Source organism: Simochromis diagramma, unplaced genomic scaffold (genome assembly GCF_900408965.1).
Source record: "Simochromis diagramma unplaced genomic scaffold, fSimDia1.1 OVJJ01000205.1, whole genome shotgun sequence".
NCBI lineage: Eukaryota > Metazoa > Chordata > Actinopteri > Cichliformes > Cichlidae > Simochromis > Simochromis diagramma.
The window spans coordinates 2,592,260-2,613,912 of NW_024386782.1; the positions used below are offsets into that span (position 1 = coordinate 2,592,260).

At 39.3% G+C, this 21,653-nt stretch overlaps 1 protein-coding gene across 12 annotated transcripts in view; it reads right to left on the minus strand.

Annotated features, from left to right (window-relative positions):
* LOC120724151 (receptor-type tyrosine-protein phosphatase mu-like) overlaps nucleotides 1–21,653 on the minus strand; it is a 158,076-nt gene that overhangs the window by 84,628 nt on the left and 51,795 nt on the right. For all 12 annotated transcript variants that reach the window (XM_040016209.1, XM_040016229.1, XM_040016244.1 and 9 more), the window contains exons 4-7: nucleotides 21,342–21,420; nucleotides 19,428–19,543; nucleotides 17,755–17,929; nucleotides 11,606–11,899 (exon numbers count right to left, since the gene is read on the minus strand). In XM_040016209.1, coding sequence (XP_039872143.1) covers nucleotides 11,606–11,899; nucleotides 17,755–17,929; nucleotides 19,428–19,543; nucleotides 21,342–21,420 — 664 coding nt within the window. The remainder of the gene's footprint in view (nucleotides 1–11,605; nucleotides 11,900–17,754; nucleotides 17,930–19,427; nucleotides 19,544–21,341; nucleotides 21,421–21,653) is intronic.

Sequence of the window (21,653 nt, forward strand, 5' to 3'; positions counted from 1 at the left end):
CAAATGGGAAGAACACAAGCCCTCATTTACCAATGGGGACGCAATCTCTACAGGAGCAGTGGGAGGTTACCAAGGTGATTCTTCAACTTCAGTACTACCCAGATGGCCCTTGTGCCACTGTCATTTGTCGCTAAAAACCCACATGTGTCGTATTCAACTCAGGGTGTTACCCACAGTGTAAATCAAAGTGAAGCGCTTGACTTTGTGAAATGGTTGCTGTGTTTTCTGAGCCACCCACTTAGGAGATATGAGATCCAAGATCTAGCTATCTAGGTGGGGGAATAGAGGGAATAAATCGCAACCCTTCTGACATTCATGTCCTTTAGTTGAGGAGTAGACGCAGAAATGTTCTTGAGTTAGAGTTATACAACCAGACTGAGTGAGTGCTTGTTGGATGCCTAGGAAGGGGAATGGGACATCTATAATTCAGCAAAAGGATGGAGAAAATCTGTGACAAAAATTACAGCAGATAGATCATGAATAATTAATCAGGGAGAATAGAAACATTTAAAGACCTTGAGAAGCATTTCAGTTCAAATTTAAAAACTGCAGAGAAAAAAAAAAAACGTAAAATCTTCCTGCCGAGCCTGACTAAACTACCGCTATTTATCATCCTCCTGAGGCTCAAGAGTAGAGGTTACTAACAACCTCGAAGATAATTGTTTACGAGGAGCTGAAGAAGCAGCTCTGGACTAGAAAGAGACCGAGTTTATGTGGATATCGCCACAGTATCATTTATACACATCTGTTCTCAGGACTTTCAATTCTTCCCTGTCGAGAATAGATGGGTGGAGTGATGAAGGTGAGGGAAATGGTAACAATAAGAATAATAATAATAATGAACTGGCTATAAATGCAAATCTTTCGCACACTCGTTCCTTTCCCACAGCAGTTGTTTGAAGATGTGTCCTTGAGAGGAACACAATTTACCTTTTGCAGCACCAATATCATAGAGCACAATTCACCATTCTACTTCCAACTGCCTGTGATAAAAAGACTTTTATTGTGGTCCTCCTATAACCTTCCTGCACACCCCAAACTCAATCTACCCTGTTTTCTCTGACTAACAAAAGGACACAAATTCAATGGGCCTCAAACTAAGGCTTTTCATTCGCCTTGCAATAGGCAATATATAAACCCTATAGGTCACATGACTGGCCGCTATTGTGGGTGACAAACTGGACCAGTGTTATCTGAGATAGTAAGGTGAAGTGACTTTCTATTCATGGCTCAAGGCAACAATAGTGTTAATTAGACACACGCCTAGCAAACAATTTCCTTTCCTTTCGGGCTGCGAGAGACAAATCTGCTTAATCTCAACCTTAGCTAAAAAGCAACCATCATGAAGGGATAGATCTCACCGAGGAAAATTGCCCTGTAGACATGCACAAAGCTTCTGACGGGAAAAATAGCAGTTACATCTGACAGATCATCACTCTCCCTTTGTTGACAAAATGTTTGGTTAGACAAGAATTGGCGAGGCAGAATATAGTATACCGATTCAGTTAAGTGTGACTGCAAATGACGAAAAACGATGGAGTCAACATGCTTAGCTCTACAGCAATAATATCCTCTAATTTGGAAAACTACAAACATTTTTCTGAGAAGGGTTTGTTCATTCAGTTGAATTTAGATTAACCTTTATCTTAACGTAAGGCATTTAAATAGATGGTGCTGTGAAAAAAAAAAAAATTCCTGATTTCTTAGTTTTCTGTATATTTATCAGAGTTCTAGGTTATTCAGAGATAACCTTTGTCAATACAAAATGCAGTTTTTCAATGATGCTTTTATTTATTTTATTTCCAAACCATCTTGGACCTGTGTGAAAAGGTAATTGCCCCCATGGTAAATCATAGATAACTGTGATTAATCACAGTTTTGGAAAGCTGAGTTCAATTTCATTAGCCACACCGAGGCCTGGTTATGGCCAGATCTGTTGAATCAATAGTTAAATAGAACCTGAGTGACAAAGTCAAGTAGACTAAAATCTCAAAAAGCAACAGATCATGCCATGATCTAAAGAAACTCAAGAACAGACGAGAAATGAATCTATCGGTCTGGACTAACTATCTATCATTACACAGCCATTACAAAGGCCCTGGGACTCCAGTGAACCACAGTGAGAGCTATTATCTAGGAAAAGAAAAAGAATAAAAAAGAAAATCAAGAAAACTTGGAACTGTGGTGAACCTTCCCAGTGAGTGGTCAGCCTACCAAAATTATTTGAAGAGTAATCAACAATCCATCCACGAGGTCACAAAAGAACCCCAAAAAACATCGAAAGGACTGCCGGCCTCACTTGTATTAGCTAAGGTCAGTGTTCACAATTCAACAATAAAAAGCCTTAACAAAAACAGAGGGGTCCTGGGGGAAATCACTGCTGACCAAAAGGAACACAAAGGGTCGCCCCACATTTGTAAAAAATAAAATAAAATAAAAAAAACACAAAAAAAAAATAAATAAATAAAAAAATGTCTTTATGATCATGAAGACTTTTGAGAAAATATTCTATAGACTAACAAGACAAGCTGAACTTTTGGAGGGTTTGCATCGCATTACACCTGGCATGAAACCAACATGGCACTTCATAAAAGAACATATCAACACTCGAAGATGGTGGTGGTAGTGTGATGGTCTGGGGTTGGTTTGCTGCTTCGGGACCTGGACGACCTGCCGTTAATTTATGGAACCATGAATTCTACTCCTTACAAGAAGATCCTGAAAGACTAATTTAGGCAATTTTCTAAAGTTCAAGCACACTTGGGTTACACAGCGGCAATGAATGGTTCAAAATGTTGGTACATCACAATGAATAAAATGCTTGCACCGAATCCAGTGTGCATAGTTTTTCATAGCTTGAATAAATAAATACGTTACTGTAAAACATTAACTGAACAGTGGGCGGGTTGAGGAGGCAGCATTTGAGTAGTTAAGGGGGCAATTGTTTTTTAAAAACAATGAATTTTATAGTTACTGGGGTTAATAAGTTTGATTATCCGAGATATTTAAATGTGACAAATATGCAAAAAAAAAAGTAGAAGAAAAAAGAAGAAGAAGAAATTAGGGATTGGGAAAATACTTTTTCACGGCAGAGAGAGAGAAACCAAGTCATGTCACCTATTCTGTGTGTCCTTAAGCTTTTATAAAAGCTATTCAGAAGCCTTTCTGCTCTGACTCTTATTTTTTGAATATGCAGTTTAAGTGAAGATCCAAGGCTGTAACACTTCTTTAAGGTAAGGTCAACAGTAAATTGTCACAATTTATATAAGTCTCCAATGTGCCCCACACACATTCCTTCACATACCTACCCACAAACATACCTAAGACTAATGTCATGAACGCTGCCACAAAAGGTCCTTCAGTTTGTTCAGTGTCTACCCTTTGGCACATGGAAGGGATGGGTATTAAGCTACCAACCCTACATTTAGTGGACCACTTATTGCCACCAAAGCTTTGACCACCCAGTGCTTCACATTGGAATATTAGTGAATCTTATTTTGTAGCACTGCTGAGTTTTAACCTCAGAATTTCTTAGAGCCAGACAGATTTCTACAAAACCAATACATTTTCTAAGAAGAGGTAAATGCTTGCAATTACTTTATATAACTGGTACTGAGCCCAACTATCCCCAGGTCAGGTCATCAAATCTTCTTGTCTATCAAAATAAATGGTTTCTTGACATATTAAGTATACATTGGGGAAAAAAAGGGGCCGTTTTATACAGTGTAGATTGCACTTTTCAAAGCCTTTTTTTTGACAGTTGAACAATGGTAGAAAAGGGAATAACATTAACCTAAATCAGTCATACCATTATTCATTACTTTGTAAGGTTTTAAAGGGATGACGGTGACAGGAAAGTTGTACTTTTTTGTGAGCGGAACCTACAGAAACCAACTGCGTAACACCCATTTATTTTTCAGAGTTTGTGTGATTCACAGACTTTTCAAGGTCAATATAGCAGTAGTATTCTTCAAAAAGGATCAAAAAGTTCTTTCATTATTTAAGTCATCCTATTTGGAATAATTTGTTCACTGTACATTGCCCTAACACTGTCTTTTTATTAGCAGAATACAAATTCAGCCATAATGAACTTTTATGTGTGACACCAAGAGCTTATACCTGAAGCCCCACAGTGTGTAAGCACTAGATTTTTTCTTTTTTTTCTTTCCCATTTACATGCTTTCAATCCAGCACCTGCTCTTGTTCTGATGTGGATTTGCATGCATCCCATCGTACCATTGCCTTTGTCACAACAGTTCTATTAACATCTTTTGTCCAAAAGTGTGCCTCAAGTATGTTAATCCATTACTGGGTAAGAAACCATATTTAGTGAGACATCCTAACTGGCCCCCCTCCCCTCTCCATGAGGTTGGAGAACCGTTGAAGGTTGCGTCACAAAAAGTGACATCATGGCATCTAACTTTATGGTAACATACATGGTAACTTCAATGACCCTGATTTGTAACAAAAATGAAAAACTTAAAAGTCCCAAATTTCTTTTAATACCCTCCAATGACGCTTTAGCTCTAAGTGTTGTGGTAAGTCCCCTATAAAGACTTAAACCAGCTTTGTCAATGCATGTAATCAGCGGTGCTGCAGTATATGAAGAACACAGCCTCCTCTGCTGCTGTCTGTAGTTTTTAAACAGAACCCAGTTGTTGTTTTAAAGCGTGATACGAGTTATGACCAAATGGGAGGTAGCAAGTAAGCAAAGACTTTGCAGAGGTTTTGGTGAATCTTCAGCAGCTAGTAATGCAGTATGTAGAGAAATTGCTGAAAGATTATTGCTTGAATACTTCGTATAGATTCTAATGCTCATGTTTGCAGGTTAGCTTCAAACTTACTGAGTACTGATGTACAAATTTAGAAGACCTCTGGTGGATGTCTTACACATCAGATGCTTTAAATAGTTGGAATTTATTTAACCGTTTTGCTGGCACAGCGATCCCATTCTTCTTTTTGTCCTCATGTTTAAAATACCTCTTTGTCCACTGTGTGACACTATTAAACTGATGTTGTATTGTGGGTGTTATAGTTTGTCTATATATATTCTGTCTACTTGTATTTGTATTTCCAAAAAACAAATACTTATATCATTGTGTTCAAAACACACAACCCGATAAAATAAAGTTTTGTTAAAATAAATATGGTAAAAATGGTATTAATCAAGGAATTGTGAACATAATTTGAATCCACATAGATTTCTGTACCAGTATCACATCACTGAGATAAATTACTACACTTGAAAAAAATAAAGTGATTATACTGTTTCCAGACTGCCATCATTCTTATTAGCGTCAAAACAGATCTGGTCTTTTACAAATTAACCACGAGGCAAAATGCAAATAACCAACCTCGGCGAGGGTGAACATAATTGCGCAGCTCCTCCCTGCTCTCCACTATTATAAATGAGTGTTTAAGCGAAGGATGATCCCTGATTAACGCAGATTCCCTTGTGTTTAATAGCACTCGGTGCAACAGAATGGCAAAGTAAAAACAAACAGATGAGACTACTCCCACGTGGCATCAGAGCGCAGATGGAGATAACTTATAGATGGAGATGTGGAGTTGGCAGAAGCCGGAGTCTGAGCAGGTGTTTGGACCCAGCATGGACATCATGTACTGCCATTTTTAAAGCGCCCGAGAGCCAGCGGGACAGCGGAGGGCATAGGGTGGAGATGATACACATAGGACAGATCGCTTTTCTACCATGGCAACTAGTATGAAATTATCTCCACTGCATAATAAGTACTTAGTGGAAAGAACATGCCACATGCAGGCCTTACACTGGCTCAATCAGCTTCAAGTGGCTGTAAAACAATTACTTGACTAATAAACTTAATTTATAGAGCACTTTTCTAACAAAGCTGCAAAGTGCTTCAAAGAAAAAACATATATACAGTACTGTGCAAAAGTCCTGACCCACGTGCAATTTCTTTGTCGTTGTTTCCAATGATCCACACCTTCTTGTATATTGGGGCTCTTGTTTTATACACTTTTCTCCCCACTCATTTACAGTCCAGTCCAGTGTCCACAGGACTGATTGTTTATTAAGCCACTTAACACTGGCCTATGAATGATTAAAGCATATAAAATAGACCTAGTTCAATGGATGAACTGCTGTTGTGTCTACACATAACAGACAACAACCCAATTTTAAATTTTATCTTTTGGCACTTTGTTACTACCAGCCTGCCAAAAGCTTTCATTTTACATAATTTCTTTAGTTAATTCTATGAAAAATGACAAAGATAACAGAGTTTGGAAGGCATAAAATAGCAGTTTGCCACAAACAAGGTGATTCCCAAAGGACTATTAGCTGAAGGCATATCTTGGCATGATGTACAGTGCGTCCTTAAACAATTTGACAAAAGCAGAAGTATCTAAAGTAGATGAACAATATCAGAAAGTTAGGTCCCTAAAGAAACTGGGGAAAATCATTTCAGTGAAATCCTGACACAGGACCTTTCGCTTAATCTGATGTTCACCAAGGGCTGAGATATGCCACATCACATAAGGACTTGACTGCGAATTGGTGGCTACAGATCCTATGGCGTGATAAAAATATTGGTTCAAATCGTCATGAATATGTATGGAGAAACTCAGGACAGAGATACAGCAGTGAGTGTATACATTGTAAAACACGGTAGACACTCTGGCACGGTTTGGGGACTGCATTACAGCCAATAAAAATGGAAATTAAAATGAATGGAAGATTACTAATGGAGAAAAGTACCATCAGGTTTAGATCCACCATACTTACAAAGCATTAAATTAACAGTGGCTTCATTTTCAGCATGACAATGAATCAAAATACACTGCCAATGCAGTAAAAGCACAAAAGCACACCTGCATAGAAAAGCACTGGGGATGTGAGTGACTAGTACATTAGCAGACTAATCGTCACTGTTGTCACTAGTCAGTAACAGACTTACTAGTTGGTTAATCTATTTTACATTTTAATTGATGCCCAATGCCGGTAAATTATTGTGTTCTAAACATTATGCAGCCATCTGCCTGTTGTAGAGAAACATAACCCTGCTCATCTAGGCCTCATCTTTTTGATAACACTGTTAGAATGAGATTTTTCATGTTCTTCATCTTCATTGCCTGGAGTAAAACGTGTTCATAATGCACGGTGTTGATTTAAGCAGCATGATTCATTTATGATGCTTTTGTCACTAGTTTTTGACATTTTCCATTAAACGGTCCTCAAATTTTACTTACTGAGTGTTTTTAGTTTAAGACTAGTGGATTAGTCTAATTTTTTTTCCTCAATTAGTCATCTCAGAACGTAGTCACCGAGAGTTTCTCTAAAAAGCACACACTGAAACAGAATCCAGACCTCAACATTATAGTAGCATTTATTTGTGGGGTCATCTTGAGACATATTTGCCATTTCAGTAAGTCATAGCACTTATCTCTCCTTTTCCTAGTAAAACACAAAGAAATAAGACTTTTGCACAATTCTGTATTAAAAAAATACATTAAAAAATGACTAAAATATCTGAAAATTTTTAAAAAAGCACACATTTAAAAAATTAAGAATTTGCCAAGAAATCGGCCTAATCAAAAAGAGCACGAGCCTTATTCAGCAATTTAAGCAAACTGATTAGTAGAGTACATTTGTTAGTTTAGGATAACACATGTAGAAATAGTTTCAAATGTGTAGTGTTGCTGGAACTTGACCTGATTCAATACAAGTCTGTGAATACCTCAACACAAAACAAACAAATATGGGGAAAATAAATTTCCACCAAGACCTCAAATACCGCTCAGACTACAGATGAGTAGTTGTTTAAGGTTTGCTTATCTGCCTTCCTAGTGTGGGCTGGAAATGGTCTCTGTGTGAGATGGTCTCTCAATAATGTTGCCAAAATGCAGGGCAACATGCTGTGATCCTAGGGCACCACCTGATAATACATTGCTTTCCTTCAAGTAGCACTTACAGAGTGTGGAGGACTCTCAAGTGGTAAACAACTTCACAAATTTCACATGGAAGGGCAGCATGGTTACCAAATGCTTTTCACTTTCAGCTCAGAAATGTTTGCCAGAAGGAAAAGGAGCAAATGACAAATGTTAACTTGTGAATTTCAGCGTCAACAGTCCATAGACACGAGGATATGCAAAAGCAAAATGCAGTTTGAATCACTCTGCAAACACTTGAAACCAACAAATAACCTCCCTAAAGCAATCACAGAGCCTTGGATGAGACGCTCTTTTGTTGTTCACCAGAAAAGTAATGAAGGTTCTTCATGGGAAAGAAAACCTTTCAAGGCTACGCCTTTCTTCCTCCTGCCTCTGAATTGAATTGGTGGCGTCCTTGCATTATACATTCTCCGTTTTACAGAAGATTGAATTACAGCATCCTTTGTCATCAGAAACATTGCTCATTTTGCGAAGTGACCAAAGCATGGATATGAATAATGATGTGAGTGGCAGTACTCTAAAGTGGCCACAGATTTTCATTAGCGCCCCCAGACAGCAGTACAGGGAGATGGAGAACGAGTCTCTGGGCCTGTCTGTATCAACATTGATGTATCACATGGCCCAGTGAGTCTTAACCGTTCAATTAGGAGCACTGCTGAGGCCCAGCCTGTCAGTGGGACAGACCAGCAGAGAGCTGGGCAAGATCAAGAGCTGCTTCCTCAAACACACTTCAGGAGCCACAGCCATCAATCTCGCAACAGTGACGGCAGGTGGCCAAAGGAGCAGGACCCCTGCAGAATCTGGACCTAACTCAGGTAGGCTCATTCATCCCTATCAACCAGACTAAAAATGAACAAGCTCGTGACCTTCACAGTAGGGAGACAGGGGGTTACACCCTGGGCAGAAAGGGGAGAAGAATTTAATTTTCATCAGCATTTTTCCGGACACCAAACGGCATTAGCCGAGGAAACTGCTGAGGCTCGGCTTGTTTTGTTCCTCATGTTGGCATCCTAGCACACCGAGGGAATTTAGCTAGTTAATGTTGTGAGAAGGGCAATTTGTACAATAACATCAAAGTGTTTATCTAAATGTTTGAATTTAAATTCCCACAGTACAGCAGCGATGTAATAATGTAAACATTTAAGGAGCCACTGTGCTTCACAAATATTATCAATCTGTGTTGGTGATAAATTAAAAAGCTTTAAGTCTGTTTGGAATGAGAATTAAGCAGAATAAACAAGTAGTTATGAAGTTAATCATGTGGTAGGCCTGTCCTCGACTTTATATATATCTGAGGGCCACCACAAATAATCACTTATGGTTATTGTTCCGCTGAGACACAGGCGTTCAGTCTTTCTTTTCCATGAAAAACTTAAGATTGCGCCATTGTTCCAGGTGCAAATGCAAAAAAAAAAAAAAAAAAAAAAAACTTTCCAAAAATCTATGGCTGGGAACAATGACAACACACAGGGGCTTCCTCTAAACAGAAAAATAATTACCAAGTAAAGCAGCAATGATATATGTCGAGCAATTACCAGATTCAGTTATTTACTTCAAATGCAATGAGGCTTTAGAGAAAACACAATGCAGCTTCGCAAACAATGGAACCCTGATCGCTATTTGTTGTATGCAGGGGATGATTCGTTTAGGGGGGGGGGGGGGGGGGGGGGGGCTCTTTTGAACGGTTTGTTTGTAAATGTACGTTCAGGACTGTACAAACACAACAAAGTTGAGGCAGTAACTGAAGGAACTGCTTGATCTGCTTTGACCACCAACCTTCCACTATGTTGATCCATATAATTCAACAGAGAATAAAAACTTAATAAAGCCCATTGGGTTGGAATGTTGCAATGCTCTTCCAACGAAAGCGAAAGTTTAAATTCAAATTGCTAGTGGGTGTTGTCTGACATCTTACAATGTGGACAGTCTTAACCTCCTAAGACCCGAACTCTTTGATGGCTTGCATTTGTAATTTTTCTTTGCTATTTGGGTTGATTTGGACCTAAAGAATGTAAAAACAAAGAATTACCAGATTTTTATTTTTTTTTTTTACCTAATTTTTGTTTTTGAGAAAAATGAGATCCACATATGAGGCCATTTGTATCAGATTTTCATAGAACAGTGGCAGTATAATGTCCTCGTAAGTGGATATCAGGCCCTTGTAGAGGAAAATTAAGTATTTTGGTCTAGATGTCCCAAAATGTGATGTCCACATATGTGGACGCCAGGTCCTAGGAGGTTAAAGGAAGAGAACAGATTGTGATATCAAATGATAACGGCGCCGCCTGAATACACAATTAGATGCATAGAAAAACAAGATGCGTAACAAAATACATCTTGGGTCGTCTAGCTTATTTTGTAAACAGAAGCAGAACAGCATGGTGGTATAGCGGATCAACACCCTGGATAAAATGTATCATCATTGGTATTTGACAAGGTAGTCCACCCTTAGTTTTCAGCAATCTGAGCTGCCACAGATGTTACCATTATTTTTGGATCCATAACAATTATTAGCAAAGGGTTGCAGCTTATTCACAAACTGAAAAATTAACAGGCTGTCGAGTCCCCACAAAGAAAATTCACCTTAATATGATTATCTATGTGACAGTCTGTCATTAGAACTAGCTAGAGATCGGCGTTTATATTTAAACCTCTGACATTTAGACTCTGGTGTTCTCTTTGCTGCTTCTTTCCAAGATGCAGAAAAAAAGGCAAATGTTCAACATCTGGCAAAAAAAATTAAAAACAAAGTAATTTTTTAAAGTAATTTATTTACTTGGGAGGAAAATCATCTAACCGCTTCCATTTGTCGAGGGCGGAACAATTTAAGATGAGAGAAATTGCTCCTGAGCCAGAATTGCAGTGTTTACACTAACAATCTGAACAACAGCCAGTGCTCATACTGCGTTTGGGTTTTTGTTTTGTTTTAGCTCTGTCGTCTTTCGTGCAACAAAAATAGTCGAAATATAAATGACAGATTAAAACATATGAAATCAGTCTATATCATGTAAATGAGAACTGACTCAACAAGAGAAACATTGGCAGGTAAATGTGACCTTACTTGTTGCTTTATCTTATTTTCCAACAATATTGGCTTTTTACCAATGTTTGACCATTAAATCAGTACATCACTAGTGTGATGAATAAAGTGACCAAGGATTTACAAGAGTTCCTGGAATGGAAATATAGTGCATGCAACTACAATTAGATACTGATATGCATAGGAAGAAGTCTTTGGTATCCAAATACTGGAGCAAATTTACAGTTACCCCATGAACACAAAGAAAAAGACTGGGTATATGAATTTAGTGCTTACTTGCTCAGTCACACTAGAGTAAAATTAGAAGGACAATTAGGAAAAATAGGACATTGACTAGGAAAATAATTGGTCAAACTGTGATTTAGTGACTGGCTGAAAGAAGTTGTGGCAACCTTATGCAAAGACTGAGCATGCAACAACCTTGGGCGAGCAACTTTGATCACAAGGTAATGGTACATGTCGCCTGGAGGCAAACTGCATCCAAACAATAGTGGTCAGCATTTATTCGACTATGTATTTGTATTACTCAAGACATGAGCCTATTCATTTGACGCAGCAAAACAACATGCAAGTTTTAAAAAAAAAAAAAAAAAATTCTAGTGGTGTTGTGCAAGTAATTAAAATTTTTGGCCTTACCAGCACATTTGGTCCTGGCCTTAAGAGGAGGCCCAGGAGCTCCAGTGCCTCCCTCCAGAGGTCTGGTCAGCAAAACACTGATCTCATACTCTGTGTCTGGATCCAGGTGGCCAATCTTGTGTGTGGTCTTGTCTACAGGCTGCAGGTCATACATGGTCCCAGACACAGTGCGATATTCCACCTCCCTGTCAATTATTGGACCGTCCCCGTTGATGGAATTGGCGTTGAGCTGGATCCAAAGATAGGTGGCACCAACAGCAGTCAGCTGGGGTGGTGCAATAGGCACTGGGGGCTCTAGGAAAACAAAAAGTTGTTTTGTCTTTGTTTTTTTGTGACGGTAAGTAATCAAACTGTAATTGTGGAAGGTTTTCACATGAAAAAAAAAGCAATTATGTACTTTTGGTTTGTGTAAAAAGCACAAAAAAAGTCTGCAGATGAACACTTGCAAGTGAACAAGAGGCCCAAAATCAATACCTTCTGTTAAACCAAATCAACCACATCAAAATTCTCTAGAAGCACATGAAGAATATCTTCATGTTTTCAAATAATCAACGTACTCAACAAGAGCCCTGTAACAATCAATAGCTCCAGCTTGATGAATGGAATCTCTCATCAGTAGTACACTGTGCCATGTAATCACATACATTTTAAAAGTGACAGCAGCCCCTCACAGAGGAGTAAATAAAGTTACCCAGACCTTGGTAAATGGTGCTCCCATTAAACAATGTATTGATTTCAATCAGAGGACTTCTATGGAAAAGCCTTTGGTTATGACAGCTATGGTAGGCGATTCTGGGAGTGTTTTATTAAAGACTGCTGTCGGATTTTTACAATTTATTTAAAGGTAAAGAGTTAACTGTTAGGCCTAAAAAACAAACACGCTCAGTATTAACCGTGTAATCTATTCATACTATATTATAATAAGCTACTGTGACAAATTAATTGATAACGCCAAGTATTTCTAGATCATTCAGAATAACCACATACACTATATGGACAGAAGCACTGGGTCATCAGCACAAGCTGCTTGCTTTCCATAAACCAATACCATTAAGATCCTGGTGCACAATTTCTTTTGCTGGAATAAATTTTTGCTGAGAAACATCTCAAACTCTGCAGTTATTGAGACAGCAGTGTGTTTGTGACTTTTATGCACTATGTGACCCTGTTTTGCAACTTTATGCAGTCTGACACTTCATTGCCGAGTTGTTGTGGTTCTTAAACACTTTGCAATAATACCACTTACATTTTATCATGTAAAATGTAGGAGTGAAGAATGTTTTTACAAACTACTTGTTTCCTATTGTCGCTTCCTATTACAGTGCCACGGTCGAACATGAATAAATGCAGCCAAGCACATAAACCAGAGTTACAGTACAGGTGTTTTAGATAAACACTGTGAGGTTAACCTAAAACAATGCATTAATTCATTACCACCACAAAAACAGCTTATAAGTAATGGTAGCTGTCATTATTTAAGTAAACTAAAATGTAAAATCAGATATTGGTGTAATGTTGTATTAAATGGAAAGATAATTGCACAAGTCCACCCCTCCCCTCCCCTGCAAAAGAAAAAAAAACAACAAAATAATGAGAAATTGAAGGGAAGGAGAAGAAGCACTTTAACCTTCAATGTTTGAATTGACAGGAAAAAAATAATATTAAAAATAAAGTTTCTCTTTCAGACAAATGTAGCGTTCAATGACAACCTTGAAGACGACCTTTTCTTTGTTATGTCATCTGTATTTTCCTAATCCAACTTAAACCTCGTGCCATTTCTTGTTTAATGGTGCTTCTCGAAATGTCAGGTTTTTTCCGACAGCGGGTATTTTCAGGACTGCTTCATCATATAACCAGGTAAGGAGTTGCTGCACTAACATTTGAGCGGTTGCCAATGGAAACTTCTGAAGTAGTTTTATACTTCTGTGTTTACACCTTTAAGCCAGTTTTTGACCAAAAAAAAAAAAAAAAAAAAAATCTCATTTAAAAAGGTCACAGTGATTTACAGAGGCTGCAAAAATTTCCATTTCAATAAAATGCATATTGGATTCGTTCCTTTTATTGAATTAATGTAAAATTCTGTTCAAATTACCATTCGAAGATTCAAACAGCAATACACAGACAACACCCTGAGAAAAAGGTCTCTGGGTACAACCAAAAATCTAAAACTGTCAAAGAAGAGCCATGACCAGCGGCTGCGGAATTGCTCAGGAATCTACCCTGTCACATACTACAATAGTTGCATGTCCTAGCGACCCCAGTGAGCAGCTCTAATGAGGGTACACGTAACAGAAGAACACCATTAGTCACCCGGCTGCTTCTCATGGAGTTGTCATGGAGAGGCACAAGTCCACAGGTAAATGAGGAGCCGGCTGAGGTGTCCAACAGAGAACTGGAGGCTGTTCCTCAGCAGATGGTTACCCCACAGTGACCTCAGCTGCAGGTCCCACTAAACTCCCACTAATCCAAGCTTTTAGTGTTGCTGTCAAACATCACCTAAAGCGAACCAGATAATCCACCAGGTCTTCTTCTACACTTACACATTGTGCAACAGTCGGCACGTTGGAGCCAGACAGGGAAATAAGGTGACCCAAAATCTGAGTTAAACCATTGGCTTGTTTTGATGGTCTTTTATGGTCTGTTGTTTTGCCCTTAAAAGGGATTTAACTGAGTTAAGTGGCAATATGTTCAGATTAATTTAAGCAACAGAAAACAGCACATGCTCATTCTGTACTATCAGTATGATGAAATGGAGAAAAATATGGTTTTTTTTATACATTTGAAAAGATCAAATGTGACATTATTGGTTTCAGAGAACAGCACTTTTTGATAAAACAACAAATTTAAAAGAAATTTCCCAAAATCACAACTTAGAAATTTAATACTATACCCTGCATCCACAAAAGCACATAATGTAACCATTATCAGATTTTGACACATTTATCAACACGCTCATTCTTCAATAATGCCTTAATAAGGGCCACAAAATATGGCAAACTTCCTAGCTGCTGACCTAGTCATGATGATTCACAGAAGCCACACAGCACAAAATGTAACCAATTTGTTAATAAAAATGACTTAAGCTCTGTTACTCCATCCAGCAAGACCTATTTAGTCATCCAAGCAATTTTTTGTTCTTTGCAGAGAGCACGCTTTCATATGCACTGCATGGTTCAGTTCTATTGTTGCAGATGTCACTTGAGACCATTTCTGCAAAAGACTAAACAGCATGATGTATTACAGCAATAAGCATTTCATTTAAGTTTGAAAAGTTACTGCTTCACAAAGACAACAGCAGCTTATGGTGATGAAATAATTCCTGTAGGTGCAGTAATCCCCTGTTCAACAGCCATAGCAGATGCACTGAAAATAACAGATTACTGGTGTGAAATGCACTCAAGTGCTGGAACACTTCAGGATATTAACAACTCATTTCCCAATGTTTAAGCCTTAGCAGGGCAGCTTTGAAGCAGCGGGGCCCTGGAAAGGTCTTCGAGCTGAGCCCGGTGCTAGCTGGAAATGTGTGACAGTCCACAGATGACAGTGGCGACCATACGCGGGGTCAGCGAGCAGCTGTTGTCGCGATGTTGACCAGACAGGCAAACGGCCTGGCAACAGCTGCGCCCTCTTCTACCACAGCACCTGCCTGCCCTCCTGCCAGAACACAATCACACAACTGCACATTATGCAAAAAAAACCCAAAAAAAACCCAAAAACACCAAAAGGAACCACTATACAAGGACTTGAAACTGTTGAAAGTGTCAATTATATTCCAATTTTTATTCAGTGATTAATCTTCATTTGTAAAGTTTCACTGACAAATGTTTGTTCGGTAAAACTAAAAGCAGAACAGCAGCACTTTAAACCCATCCTCCAATAGGGGTGACGACCCTGGTCGTATAGAAGTCTATAGGCAAACAACCCTTTGGCTCACTCATCCGTTACCTCAGTAAACCCTTTTCTCGTGAGTTCATAGTCTCAGCTGCTAGATTTGAGTCTTATTTGATGCAACATGATGTTTATGTTGTAAATGATGATCCTCATTAGACTAGAAAAAGGAAGCTAAAGCAGGACATGCTAACCAACGGGAGATTCACAGTACCAACATCCATTTTTTTTTATACAATGTATGTATTTGACAAAGCAATCTTTTTCATTTTTGACTTACATCACTCTACTGTTCAAAAGTTTTTTTACGAGTTATTTCTAATGATTCACAGCATACACACCAACTAAAGACATGCACACACTCACCTTCCTACCCATTTGCCATCCACCACACAGAGCACGATAATAAGGGCTGCCACTCTTCTCTGTTCTTAGGTTAGACCTCATCGTTTATAAATCCTTCTTTCAGTTGTCTGTTACATCCCCTGATCCTCTCTTGTTAAGATGCAAGAGGTCCTCATTATGATGTGCGCTTTCCTAAGTGGGCTGCTGTGAGTAAAGAATTGATCAGCTCCTAATATGAGAAGAGGAGGCCAGAGGAAAATGAGGAGCTTGACTGGCTGGCCTTCGATTTTCGGTGGCTATTCTCATTAGTGCCGACACAGTTGCACCTCCGCATTGTTCAGTTAGTAACATTGCCAAGTATACTGTGTTAGAGCTCAGCAAATGCTTTGCAGGCTCCAGGTGATTCTAACCAGGGCAAGAAAAGAGCCAGCACTTGGACAAGAAGTAATTATCCTTCTTTCAAAACCACCGGCTGCACTACAGGAGAGCTCATCACAAGGGGGGGGGACACCGGAAGGGTGCAGCTCTGGGCCAATCCGCAAATACATGCAGTGCACTTCCACATAGGCACATAAATCTGATGGAACACTGGCACGAAAGGCAGAAGTGATTATCAGGGATAATCAAGCATTCACTCTCCTCATGTTGAAGGAAAAGGCAGTGTATGGTAATGAGGGGTGGGGGGGAGAGCCGGCGTGCGACTGTAGCAGGCTCATAATCCACAGAATCGCTCCATGGTCACTCCTCCAAAAACGAGTCACGGGCGCGGTGAATACACATTTAAAGAGGATTTACAACTCAGACTCATTGCTAGGAGGGTTAAGCACTTGTTTTACGACTGGTACGATAAGGCGAGATATCAGCATTTTATGTGGGACACTCATAAGTGTGAAAACGCCTCTTTTCCTCTTTTAATGAGCTGGCTTATGCTAAAGTCGCTGAAGTGTGACATCTCTGTTGAATTTAAAGTGGAATGACTTACAAGACTTGATTCACCCCTAAATATAGAAAATTACGATATTTTAAATATTTATGATGAAAGCACTTTAAATTTAAGAGGTTTGTCTTGAGTAAGAGGAAAATATCTACACGGTAACACACTGGAAGCAGTTATCAGCAAAAATATTGCTCTCGTGTAGGTTTGTGCAAGCGTGAGGATGTGCAAGTGATTGTGTTGCTGAATTTATGCACAAGTGTGGTTTTGAGTGCCTCCAATGTGTCAGTAAATTTTCTTTGAGTACACCACTGAAACCCACTGATACACTCAGGCAGAGAGACTTTATCTCCCTCTACGCTCTGCTGTGTCTGGGCCCAGCCATTCTCGCATGATTGACAGACCTCGATCTGGACAGCCAGGATTAAACCTATCAATCACATAAAGCTTGAAGACAAAAAAAAAAAAAAAAAAAAAAAAAAAGAAAGGGGAAGGAGAAAAAAAATCAGGACCATAAATTCAATTGAGAGCACAGCGAGAAAATTGAGGTGAAGAAATATAGAAGGCCATTACTGGGCTATAGGGCTGTAGGAAAGAGAGGCCTTGCTGGATTTAGTTTCGGACGACTCCATAAATTCATATCAAATGACTGCAGGAGTGAAATATCAGTGAGGTTACTGTAAACCTTGGTGCCTCTTGCCTTTGTGATCTTTTAGGGGGAATTGTGCTCAGTCAAGGACAACCTTTGCAGAGGAAGTATTAAAGTCCTCTGGATAACAAATCAACATAAAAAGCTAGTATTTTTAGTACTGCCTTAGAGGACATTTTCATCTACAAACACGCAGCAGTTCCTGTTTATCTCCCGTTAACTTTGCTGAATGCATGAAGGTCATGCGGATGGAAAACATTCCCGCTTTCTGCCTTGTTTTCACTGAAATAGGTCTGTTTTGCATTTTTACTCTGCTTTGGGACAAATACTCACGTTTTATGGTTAGTTCACCATAATTGGACACTCCAACCCCTTTGTCTGAGTGGACAATGCAGCGGTAGCGGCCCGAGTCGCCCTTGGTTGTGTTCTCCACATCGAAAGTGCCTATGAAGCGGCGGTTGTTCCAAGGTTTAGTGGCTTTCATTGGGGCCTCCCGTCCACCCATGCCCTGTTTGGAACAGAGACAAACGCACAAGTGAACCTCCAAAATGGAAAGGTTTAATAAGCAAAGTGGCCTGACCTTGTGTTTTTAAAAAAAAACACTGTTTGAGTGTACTTGTCCCCTGTTCTTGTGCGTGTTTGTTTGTGTCCTATCGTTCCCATTGGTGGTTGATAGTGGGGATACATTTATCACACTGGAATGCACGCGCACACACAAACACAGTGGGCTCTCCCCAGCTGTCACCCCTCACAGCAGGCAGATGGGGGACATTTGTTCATTAGAAATATTTCTTCATTACTGTCATCGGGGGACTTCACTTAATGTTTGTTTTCCAGCTCCTGTGCTAATGAGGACGTGTTTGTTAAAATGATGGAGTACCTGGCAGAGGACCTTTACCCAGCGTCATGCTCCCACTGATCACATGTGTGACAGTGTGCTTAGCAGCAGAGCCAGCAGGGTTATGTCTGCCAGATGCACTACCTTCGCTGTTCAGAACAAGGTCAATTCGAGACTGCTGTGCAGAACAGTTGTGCCAGATATAGTACACAGTATCCACAGAGTCCACGTGTATATAGGTTAAGACAATACTGCAGTGATCTGAAACAACCCTAATCCCCCAACCTCCCAGATGCAAAGGTCTCTGGGAATCTGGTGAGCAGGTGAAATCTCAAACAAGGGCAAAACAGAGCAATGTGTGAATGTCTCAGCTTGAAATTGTCAAATGGAGCATAGAATGAATTTTAATGGCTGCATGAGTTTCCTGAAAGAACAGGTGGCAACCAAGTATCAGTATCTTTGTATGGGCTTTGAAAGTAATGACGGTTCAGTGATAAAAGATCAAAAACAACCAGACTTTAAACCACTGTTGCACTACTGCATGTTACATTTGAATTTATGACGAGGGTTTACATTTGATTCTGTTTTATCAGGTTTACGGTTAAACATCGATCCTTTCCTCCATCTGTATTCCCTACATCTTATTCCAAGGTGCAAGTCCAGAAACTTCTTTCTATAATCGTTGTACTACTGTGCCACCCAGAATGAATAATGTGCAACAGTGGTAAATCCTACTGTATCTTCTTTTACAAACATACATACATACACTCACAGTGCTCTGTTTGATCCCTATGCTTTTTCTCCCCTTATGATTTGTATCCATTTATACTTTTTAAATAGTGTTGACTGTAAATGAGCTCAGTGATTTTTCCAATCTTAAAAAAAAAAAAAAAAAAAAAAAAAAAAAAATAGATGTCAGTGGATATTTAACATGATGTTGAAAAGGCTAATTGTCACTGGTTACTGTCCTGATTTCACCTGCTAAGACGTTGGGCTGGAAGTTACTCTAGCTGGGTCACAAAATTTTTTATTCCAGTATTTAGCTTGATTGTTTGAAAACTGTCATCTATTAAAGAAAAAAAAAAGCTTAAACCAGAAGGGCCCGCTAAGTAACAAATATGCATTTCAGAAGTGTAAAAAAAACAAGATAACAACATCTCTTACGTACCTGAAGCCAGAGGCGGAAGTTGTCCCGCTTGCGTCCGTTGACAGTGCAGTGAAAGGACGCAGTCTGTCCGGCATTGACCTCCACACCCTTTATAGTCAGGAAATGAGGAGTATTCACTGTGGGGGAAAAAAGGCAAACGTTTGTACAATATGCAATATGCAAAATATATTTTGTGGTGATATGAAAAGATCTGAGTTTGACAATTCGGATCCGATTCTGACAACTGGAGTCGAGAGTAGCCACTCTATAGCCACATCTTAACTGTGCTACTATCAGATTTTACACTGAGAAAAGCATCCTTGAAAAGATAACCCCCACCACCACCACGGCACACAGTACGCAACACCCTTAAAGCCCAAGGCTACCATCATTTTGTGAGAAAGATTCACCAAAAATGAGACACAATCTCAAAAAAATGAGTTCAATCTCTCACCTACCAAAAGTCTAATTTCTACTCTCTTTTACTGCATTCTTCCAGTGATTGAGGCGGGTTTTTCTTTTTTATCAAAAAGCATTATTCTCTCGTCTCCAACTGTGCTCATTATCAGTACGCTCACTGACTGGGATAGTCCACAGAAAGTAACTTATGTAGAACATTTTTGATTAGTATCGCTATTCTGCATAGAAAAATGGGGCATTTCAGTGGAGCGACCTTGATTCGAAACATAACCAAATCTCTAAAGACTTGGCAAAAGCTAATTCTATCACTTTCATCATCAAGACTTTCACTTCTATTTAATATTTTACAACCTTGTCTTTGAACTATACCTCCTTTATAACTTTGTCATGTCAATCCATCCAGCACCATATATATCTATATATATATCTATATATCTATCTATATCTATCTATATATTGTCATTGCAAATGTCTTTAATGACGGAAGGAGAGGCAGACCGCCCAGTGGCATAATCACACCTTAGATATTCCACATGGTCGTATAAATAGAAAATGAATTGGCTGTGCTCCACTGATGAGTTGCTCTGATCATTTTGCTTATCATTCAAGAACACCCAAGTGCCACTAAGTGGATCATTGATCGACTCGCATTTAAACACAGGCCTCGTCATGAGACCTCATTGATTTACTCAAATACATTTATATGCAACACCTATTTCTATATAAATCCATTTTATTGACATGACATTTGTAGGAATTCAGCTGCTTTCAAATGGTTAGCATGTCATTAGTGCCTGACAATCAGAGCTTGATACTTCAGCTATGAGGAGTAGAGTAAAGCATAAATCAATTGATGAAAACCCTTGTGGTATTGATTTAGATTTTAGAATGTGGAGCGCCATATGGACTAATGCGACTCTCAGCACAGAGAAGAATAGACCTGAAGAATACTGAGGAGGCTTCTTGCTTCTGCTCCCACAGCAGCAGCCTATCCAAAAAGCAGAAGCCGAAAGATTCTAAATATGCGAGTGATTACTCGTTCATTACATCTGTAGTGCACTCTGAAGTGCTTCTGCTTATATTCAGCGAGGGATAGCAGAATTCTGAACAGATGTTGACGAGATACTTTACTGAATATCCTTAAGGGAGGGGAAAAAATAAAAAATAAAAAATTGTGGAATCCAAACAAGAAGCAGCATAATGTATGATAGGATTTGTTTCTCATCCCCCTTTTTTGACTATTTCTACCATCTCTCAAAGGATAGATTTAACAGCGCTACTCCAAGATTATATCCTGAGCACACTTCTGCTTGTCAACTGTGTGCTCATAAATCTTAAGGGAGCTAGGAGGAGGGAGACTCGCACTTGGATTGACTGTAGAATATTCTTTGAAGGCCTTTTGTTTGACTGGCAGGCCCTGAATAGAACAGCGACACAGGTATTTGGGAGGGTGTCATGGAAAGGACAATCACTGTTTGATGATATTCTTTTATGGTGACGGAAAAAAGGACTTACTGCACTGGTGGCCCTGGACCACAACGTCTTTGATGGCCAGCAAGCCTCGCTGCCCTGAGGTTACGGCTTCAAACACAATCTGAGGAAGAGAAAGGAGAGTTATAACACCAATGACAAATGACCACATCTTCAAATGACACCTGAGTAAGGCTGTCTGTGCGCATAAAGAAGTCCAGCTCTTGCTAATGCCCCCTGCTCCATAACCGGCCTGCAGCTGGTGACACAGCTGCAGGCCACCGACATTATTTCCTCAGTATGTCACAGCTGATAGGTGTTATGACATGCAAGTGTTAAATTAAGTTTGAGCCTTGA